General features: G+C 47.8%; 1 protein-coding gene across 1 annotated transcript in view; it reads left to right on the top strand.

Moving 5' to 3' along the window:
* The first annotated feature begins 1,102 nt into the window (after window positions 1-1,102).
* The window catches only part of LOC118792671 (phospholipid phosphatase 3-like), a 24,686-nt gene continuing 15,788 nt past the window's right edge, over window positions 1,103-10,000 (top strand). The window contains exon 1 of the mRNA XM_036550569.1: window positions 1,103-2,173. Within this exon, the coding sequence (XP_036406462.1) occupies window positions 1,981-2,173 (193 nt within the window). The 5' untranslated portion in view covers window positions 1,103-1,980. The remainder of the gene's footprint in view (window positions 2,174-10,000) is intronic.

The following is a 10,000-nucleotide window of genomic DNA, read 5'->3' as shown; positions in this document are numbered from 1 at the left end:
ACATGATTTTAAATAAGCTGAGCATCGTTTAAATAAGATGAGCATAATTTAATTCAGAAAGTAAAGTCTTCACAGATTTGCTCTACAAACGCCTGAATGGACAGTTTGCGTGACTCTCATGTATGTAGCAGCACACGATGGACCAGGTCAGTGGAGATGCAGCCTGCTAGCATGTGTGAACCCATAACAGCTTGCTGGACATATCCCTCAAATAGACCGTGCATTTAAGAAATACTTGTAATATTTCCCGTGTGAACAATGTAAAAATTGTGTTTTCTAAGTAATCCACAAAATGTGCTATTGCGGCTGCACGGTAGGCAATACATCATCACCGAGCATATTACAAAAGGTGCTCTGCGTGTGTGTGTGCGTGTGTGTGTGTGTGTGTGTGTGTGTGTGTGTGTGTGTGTGTTTTAATTGAAGAGTTGTACATAGTTCTACATAGACGAAGCATAACTCAGGAGTCTGCATTCTTCACAATCTTGAAAATATTGAATCTTAAATCTTCAACAGTGCAGGTGGTTGGTTGTTTAGTGAAGAACTAGGACAACAAGACTTGCAAGACCACGGTTTCACGCACACAGTCTTTAACCTGACTTTCTTCGTGTATTACCCTGCTACATAACTGGATAACCTGTCACATATGATTCACTATGGGTAGGAAAATCTACTAAGCAAATACCATGGCAATGACAAATTTCTACCTATTACAACACACTGCTATTTTCTTGAGAATGCCTGGCTTTTAGACACAGACGTACTGCAGGTGTGGCGAGCACCGACTACTTTCTAATATCAGCACAGATGTGATTTTTCACTCGGACTACCGTAAATATCAGAGATGAAGACCTGAGGCATCACGAAACTGACGAAATCTGAACTAGCGAGCAGTACGTGCTGACATTTAGCAGAAACGAACTTAAAATGTCAGGATGTAGATGAGATATTATGTTAATGGCATGCCAGCGTTGGTGCGAAACCTCGTCATGACGTGAAACTGTTTTCCGTTCCTCAATTCTGATGTGGAAAAAAAACATCATTATTATTTTAATGAATAAATGTATGTAAGCAAAGTTGAAAACAACGCGAGCAAAAATACAAATGTTTCATTAAACTGCTTGGGTGGAAAAGTAGATCTGAATGCAGTAACTGTTGAAACCTGACTGGAAAAAAAAAACATCTCATTGATGAAAGCTCTTGCGGACGGGCGGGTATGTTGAGTTGAGAGACGAGCGAGGCTTTCGCCTCATCAACACAATGTTTTTTTCTCAACAGCGAAAGAGAGGGAGAGTCGGGGAGTGAGTTTGCGTGCCGGAGAAAGTTTGGGTCTGTATGGGGGAGAGGACACCGTCATTGCGGATAGCAGACAACGCGTGGAGACAGAGAGGAATAAAGTTGTAAACATTTGCAAGTTCTGATCGACTTGGGCCAAGGAGGAGACAGTCACGTCTGCGGGATCGGGGAAGGGAGAGCAGAGGGCGTACGGAAGAGAGGACAACTGGGAACCTAAACTTCGGGGAGTGAAGTGGCTTCAGCGACCGGGGGGGAAAGCGCAGCAGTTTTTCATCGCTACATGTTTCGCAACCTCGTTTTTTTTCATGAGAAGGATCATTTTTCGGGGATGACGGAAGGAGCGTGTCAGAGTGTTTGTTTTGGTTGCGTTTTAATACCTGGAGGAACAGAAGTTTTGACTTCGAGAGGGTGAAATTGCTAACAGGGAGTTAGCAGTGCAATTGTTGCAATTCGTTCTCTCGGGTAATTTTAACTTTGAAGGACCGATGCAAGTGACTAATTTTACTTTTACTCTAGCCCGCTGATCATTTGTCAAAAGTTTTTATTTTCATTATTTTACAGACCAATACTTTGTAACCACTGCCATTATATAGACAATCCAAAAAAAAACCCTGCATCGGGAAACCGTCAACTAGATTCTGACAAAGCCGTTTACATCAAGGCTTGGAAAGACTAAGTAAATAAGGAATGATGCAGAATAAGTACAATTCGAGCAACGCCGGCATACTTCCACGGGACGTGGAGCTGCAGCACCGGTTAGCTGAAAGCGGGGCGGTCGTGAAGGAGAACGGAGCAGGGGCGAAGCATGCTGGCCCGGCGGGCACTGCGCTCTCCAAGCGAAAGATGCTGGTAGCGTTGGACCTTCTCTGCCTTTTCGTAGGTAATGAAAGTTTTCTTCTCTGTCTTACAAATCAGTGTGGGGGCAGTTCCTTGGGTTTTTTTAGAGCCAAAAACGGCATCGTGTCTGCCGACACGGTTTTGACTATACATCGTGTCGATTTGTTGACTAGCTTGAGATCTTCCAACATGGAACAAACCGCAAGTTTGCCACGCCACGGAAGACACAGACAGTTCAGTTAGTCTTTTTGCCAGTTGCATTTCAAAGTCGGGTCTGTCCGTGGTTTTAACTGTAATTTTCTATAATCAGTGTTTCTGCACAGAGCTAAATGCTCCGTGATAAAATGACAGCTCCGTGACCCGCGGTTGAGTTTTCCATTAGGCTACAGCGAGTCCAGCAGACGGAGGTTTTTCCTGACTAAAGTAAGGATCGGTCTTTGCAGTTCGGGTACCCTGTCAAATCTCTTATTTTTCAATAGCGTTGTAGTGGTTGCCACAATATTAAATAGAAAACACGAAAAACGTTCCTTTTTATGGACCTTTTAACGTTTTTCTAAAGTAGGGCGGTTTGTGAAAGACTAAGTCTACAATAGGCTAATATAGCCCGCTAACCACAAACAGGTTCATTGTTTCAGTTGGGCGTACGCGTTCTGTACCATCAAAAAGGGTTACATGTGAAAGAGAAAATACTGAAAATCTAACTTTCTTATCTTACCTCTCAGCAGCTTTGAGAAAGAGCAGCATCTGTCTATCTGTTTACACTCGTTTACTGACCAGGGCTGAGTGTTACAATCTAGCAAGCTAACAAGTGAAAATATCACTCCCTGTTATTGTAGACACAGCAAGACACTTCATTCTGTGCATCGCTTAAAACTAGATTACCCTATTATTCAGTTATTTCTATTTGCAGCGACAGTGGTTTGTATTATACGTGACCAAGACCATTCTGCGGTAGTAGTTTCCTCGTTGTCCCTCGGCGTTGAACTGAACTCGTTGGAGTTAAAATCCCTGGGAAAGAGAAAGCAGCGCTTTCCAGGGGAAAACAGCCACTCCACAGCAGAAGGTTTTTTCGGGATGCCCACGAAGTTCACAACCTCCCTGCACGTGGTGGATTTATGCGAACCAGCTGGGTCGGGCTGTCCCAGGGAATTCGCGCGTTTCCATGGCAACCGCAGTTCTCAGGGAAAACCGAGAGGGAGGGTATTGTATGGAGTATAAATAAAAAAGAAAGGGAAATCTGTAATCCACCAGTTTAGAAATGTAATTGACCTTTGTTCGTTCGTTTGTTGGTTCTTTTTTTTTTCTATTCGGCGAACGTGTCTGCCAGTGAAGTTACATAACGCAACGAACAGGCCTGCGAGGAGGGCAAGAGTTCCGCCGTACGATCACTCAAAGGCACTTCTGAGTTCAGCTTGCAAAAACAAAACTTAAATGCGCTCAGTTACGTTTAAAATTTGCATTTACTTCTCTTATTTGAATGCAATTTTAAATGGCACGAGAGTCGGGAAAACAGCATATAAAAAGTGCCAGCGAAGAGTGAAATGGAGCCGGAAAGTGTGGAAAAGAGGGGATCGGGAGCAGACCGCTTCGGGACGGAGGTGCAGGTGTGCGTGTGTGTTACCTGCACACGTGCGCGGGCGAGCACGCCGTAAACGCGCATATTAAACAGAAACTCGTCAAGGCAGACAGACAGGTCTACACACTGGCAGTTACTACACAAACAATGACAGACATGTTCAGCCTCTCAACTGTCTGACTCCTGCGCCTACGGCCACGGTATCTTCCGTTTCGCGTATGTTTTGGTAGCTGTAACGGCGGTAAAAAAAAAAAAGCCATGCGCTGCCGTCTCAGAGAAAGCGGGAAGTGACGGACCCACACGAAGGGATGGTATTTGGCCTCGCCACCTGTCAATCACACACCATATCAGTGTCACTCTCTAGGTCGCAGGAAACAGTGAGTGACTGATGAGTGAGTGAATGACAGGTGAAGGAGCTATTGACTGATGGATGGCTCACAGAGGGGGGTGAATGAGATTTTAGAGACGGGTGAGTGAGTGTCAAGAGGTGAATAGGTGAGTGAGAGGAGTGAACAGGTGAGTGACAGAGATGGAGATGGCACCCTTTGTGAAAGAGGTCCATGTAAGAGAGGTCTGTGTAAAAGAGATAAGGCCACTTCTGTCACTTCCAAACAGACGGTTACTGCATCTTGCAGGGGTGCGAGCGTGTGACCATGGCTCCGCCCTCTGCAAGGTTTTTCCTCTCCGATCTGACCTGTATGCCACTGAACCCGCTAAACGAGACACCAGCCTTAGTGTCCTCAGTTAGCCTTGACCATCACCTGACCCCCCCCCACACACACAGCCTCTCCCCTCGAAGGATCACAGCTGACATCATCAGTAACATGGCGTCAGCCGCAGGGCGTCACTGATGTCATTCTGCAGGGTGAGGGTGGTGATGTAATGGTGTGGGAAAAGCAGGAGCTTGGCTGTGCGGTGCCCTCCCTGTGTGTAATTATCCCGTTCCTCGCAGTGGGGGGGGGGGGGGGGGGGGGCGGTGTTGGGCCGCGGCGGCACCCCGCGACCCCGGCTTTTCAGAAGCGGCCCCGATAATCACAGCCCAGCGGCCCCGGCTTGTGACGGGTTCAGGTTTACCCCTCTCTGCTGTAGCAGCCTGACTCAGGGCGACGCCCACAGGGTGATGTCACACTCACTGCTGGTGTCTGACCGGATCGAGAGGACTGTGAGAAATGGTCTGAACGCTGAAGTATTCTGGGAAAAAATAAAACCTCTGTGGGCTCCCTGCTGCGTCTGTCTCCCTCCGGTTGATTACTGTAATCAGTGAGGGTGGTGTGCTTCTCTCTCCCTTCACTGTCCATCTCCTCAGTTTTTTTTACTGCAGATGGTGACAGAAGCAACATCATTACTTGCACAGTCTGTGCACATCCTGCTTGAGAGTTGGCTGGTATCTGAAGTCTGGTTAGCTGAGCCGATACCATTAAACTGACACACTTAGAAAGATAGTGGGTGGACACTTTGAACCAGAACCATCAGAGAGCCAGCCTAGTTGCCTACAGTGGGAAAGGGGTGTCATGAGCCAGCCTGGTTCCAGCTCTACAGTGGGAAAGGGGTATCATGAGCCAACCTGGTTCCAGCTCTACAGTGGGAAAGGGGTATAAGGAGTGAGACTGGTTCTAACTCTACAGTGGGAAAGGGGTATAACGAGCGAGACTGGTTCTAACTCTACAATGGGAAAGGGCTATAACGAGCGAGCCTGGTTCCAGCTCTACAGTGGGAAAGGGGTATCATGAGCCAGCCTGGTTCCAGCTCTACAGTGGGAAAGGGATATAACAAGCGAGACTGATTCTAACTCTACAGTGGGAAAGGGGTATAACGAGCCAGCCTAGTTCCAGCTCTACAGTGGGAAAGGAGTATCCATGTCTAAAACATTGCCATTGCATTTTCTAACACTGTTGAAAGAGGGTGATGACTCAGTAAAGTGTGCAGTGGAGGGGAGAGTGGGGGCAGTGCATTTAGGGACAACGTGGCCTTGTCCTCATATCCGACCTTTGGGGGGGCGCGGTGTCAGGTGACATCATTGAACAGAGATGCGAAGCAAGGGTATGCCGGTCTGGGCCACCCGTGAGCGTGCCGCTGCAGTCTTCTGCCTGGCGGAGTTACGTGTTAGTGCTAATCTGTCTGAGGGGAACGATGCATCTCATGTGGAGCTGCCAAGACGCGCCAGCTTGATAAACCCCAACATGTCACTGACCAAAGCTGACCACACTGTGTGTGTGTGTGTGACTGTGCATGTTTGATCTGCATAATGGGGTTTAGGTTGTGTGCATGTGCCTATTGCCTGCACGCTCTGATAGAAGGAGTTTAGTTTAAGCCTAGAGCTTATGTGCTTGAGCTCTCACCTGGTGCTTCGGTGGAACATCAGCTGGGAATTTCAGGGGTGGAAATTCAGCTAGGCTGGAATTTAGAAGGCTGTGTTTTGGCTGTGGGATGTAGCGGGCGTGGGTTTGGGGGTTAGGTGCCAAGCTTAATTTGAAGGGGCTGGGTGTGGCCTAAGGCACTGGGTGTGGCTTGAGAGGGGTGGGTGTAGTTTAGGTGTGGTTTGGGGGGTAGTTTTAGGGGATAGGGTTGATTTAAGGGGTCGATGTGCTGTTTGAGAGGGGCTGGTATCAGCTTTAGAGGCTGTGTGCGGTTTGAGGGCTATAGGTTTGGCTTAAGGACGCTGTGTGTAGTTTTAGGGAGTTGGGTTCAGTTTAAGAGGGCTTGTGTAGTCTTAGGGGGCTGGTTTCAGATTAAGAGAGCTGTGTTTGTTTGAGCAGGCTGGGGTTTTTGCTGAGGCAGCTCGGCTTAGTTCAAGGAGACCAGGTTTCACTCACGCCTCCTCAGTGCAGTGCAAACAGGTGTTGACCTGCAGGAGCAGGGGAAACGTGAGAGCTGTAGGTGAGAAGTAGGACGGATCTGATACTGGGCTTTTTGTCTGTGGCCTCTTTAATTCGCTGGATGAGGGCCTTTGTGCCGATGCTTTTGGGTGTGTGATGCTTCCGTGGGAAAAGAAGGAGCACAGCATCCCTCTGCAGGGTTATGGGAATGAGAGCACAGCACACACACACACACACCACACACACACACCACACACACACACACGCACACCACACACACACACACACACACCACACACACACACACACACACACACACACACACACACACACCACACACACACACACACACACCACACACACACACACACGCACACACACGCACACACATACACACACACACACACACACACCACACACACACACACCACACACACACACACACACACCACACACCACACACACACACACACACGCACACGCACACCACACACACACACACACACACCACGCACACACACACACACACACCACGCACACACACACACACACACCACACACACACACACACACACACACACACACACCACACACACACACACACACACACCACACACACACACACACACACACACACACACACACCACACACACACACACACACACACACCACACACACATACACACACACACACACACACACCACACACACACACACGCACACCACACACACACACACACACACCACGCACACACACACACACACACCACACACACACACACACACACACACACACACACACCACACACACACACACACACACACACCACACACACACACACACATACACACACACACACACACACACACACCACACACACACACGCACACCACACACACACACACACACACACACACACACACACCACACACACACACACCACACACACACACACCACACACAGATACACACACACACACCACACACACAGACACACACTCCGCATACACACACACATACATCCCACACAGCCCCCCCCCCCTCTCCCACAGCCACTCCACATTTTAACCCAAACTGTCTCCAGACACAGATAACTGCCATTCATGGAGGAACAGAAACAAACTTGCGTGTCTGGGCTCAGTATGATCTGCACGGGGAAGGCTTCTGGGGGTTCAGACCGCCCATCCCCTCCGCTTAATGCACCCCCCTCGCTCAGGGAAACCAAAGCTGGGGCTTCACTCCCTCTCTCCCTCCTGCTCACGCAGGCTCTGTTCGCAGGGCCTGGCAGTGGAGCTGATAAACGTGTTGTTGTACCTGCAGCGGTAGAGAGTGCTCATCCTGTGATCAAGGCTGTGTTTTGTCTCGATGTTGTGCAGAAATGTAGGCGTCTTAAGAGGGCTAGCAAAATACTTACCTTGAAGAGCATATTTCTCCCACTTCCCTTCTACAACTCTGTCCCTCTCTCTCTCTCTCTGTCTCTCCCCCACTCTCTCTCTCGCTCTCTGTCTGTCTCTCTCTTTCTCTCTCTCTCTCTGTCCCTCTCTCCCTTTCTCTCTCCCTCTCTCTCCCTCTCTCTGTCTTCCCTTCCCTCTCTCTTTCCCTTTACTTTCTACTTTTGCATTGAAGAACACATTTCTCCACAAGAGCACCTTTCTCCATCCCTATTCCTCCAACTCTATCCCTCTCTCTCTCTTTCTGTCTCTCTCCCTCCCTCTCTCTTTCTGTCTCTATCCCTCTCTCTCTCTTTTTCTGTCTCTCTCCCTCTCTCTCTCTTTCTGTCTCTCTCCCTCTCTCTCTCTTTCTGTCTCTCTCCCTCTCTCTCTCTTTCCTCCATCTCTCTCTCTCTCTTTATCTCCCTCTCTCTCTCTTTCTGTCTCTCTCCCTCCCTCTCTCCCATTCCCTCTCTCTTTCAGCTCAGTCCACTTCAGCTCTACTCGAACAGATTGCAGTGAGCAGCGTGGTGGCGTAGCGGTAAGGGGCAGAACTTGTGTCCCAGAAATTGCCACTTTGCTTCCCCAGTGGGCTACTGCTGTTGTACCCTTGCTTAAGGCATCAGACCCTGACAGCATCTGGAAATACACTATATGGACAAAGGTATTTGGCCACACCTGTTTTTCAGGATTTTGGCTAGGCCCCTTATCTCCAGTGAAGGGCAATCTTTTGGACATTTTGGACAATGCTATGCTTCCAACTTTGTGGCAACAGTTTGGGGAATATATTCCAACATGACTGTGCCCCAGTGCACAAAGCAAGGACTATAAAGACATGGTTTGATGAGTTGGGTGTGGAAGAAGTTGACTGCCCCGCACAGAGCCCTGACCTCAACCCCATCAAGCACCTTGAATGAACTGGAACGGAGATTGCGAGCCAGGCCTTCTCGTCCAACATCAGTGCCTGACCTCATAAATGCTCTACAGAATGAATGGGCACAAATTCCCACAGAAAGACTCCAAAATCTTGTGGAAAGCCTTCCAAGAAGAGTGGAAGCTGTTATAGCTGCAAAAGGGGGACCAACTCCATATTAAAGTATATGTATTTGAATACAATGTTACAACGTAATCATCAGGCGTCTGAATACTTTTGTCCATATAGTGTATCAGCTGTATAAAGGCATGACATGTGAAATGCAACTCTGAATAAGAACAAATGCAATCCAACACACTTAACTGGCATGATATACAGTAATATGCATTTTGCCAAAACATGAACAGCAATCAATGAAAAATACAGTGAAGGATTTAATGAGCTGTATTCTGAGATACTGCATGAATGACAGCAATGGCAGTAATACTAATTACTAAGTAAAATGACTAATTACTAGTTACTAAAGCTACTAATTACTAATTAAAATATGGAGTAGCAAGAGAAAAACAAGGCAAATTATTATTTTTCTCACTGTCGTAATTATCAAATATGAATAACAACATGTGTAATAATGACATACATGATGTGATTGATGACACATGCATGTGTGAGAGGAAGGATTCCCTGTACGAGGGAAAACTAATAGACAAGAGACAAAACCCCCTTGTCCTGTTTCCCCCTCTCTGTCACCCTCATCTCCCTCAGGCAAACACACACACACAAACACACTCACACACACATTCTCACACACAACACACACACTCACACACACTCACACACAACACACACACACACAACACACACACTCTCACACACACACACACAACACACACACTCACACACACAACACACATACACACACAACACACACACTCACACACACACACACTCACACACAACACACACACACACACACACACACAACACACACTCACACACACACAACACACACACACACACACTCACACACACACTCACACACACACAACACACACTCACACACACACAACACACACACACACACACTCACGCACAAACACACACACACTCACACTCACACACATACACAACACACACACACACAACACACACACGCAAACACACACTCACAC

Source organism: Megalops cyprinoides, chromosome 1, assembly GCF_013368585.1.
Source record: "Megalops cyprinoides isolate fMegCyp1 chromosome 1, fMegCyp1.pri, whole genome shotgun sequence".
NCBI classification, from domain to species: domain Eukaryota; kingdom Metazoa; phylum Chordata; class Actinopteri; order Elopiformes; family Megalopidae; genus Megalops; species Megalops cyprinoides.
This window is presented reverse-complemented; position numbering and strand designations above follow the sequence as displayed.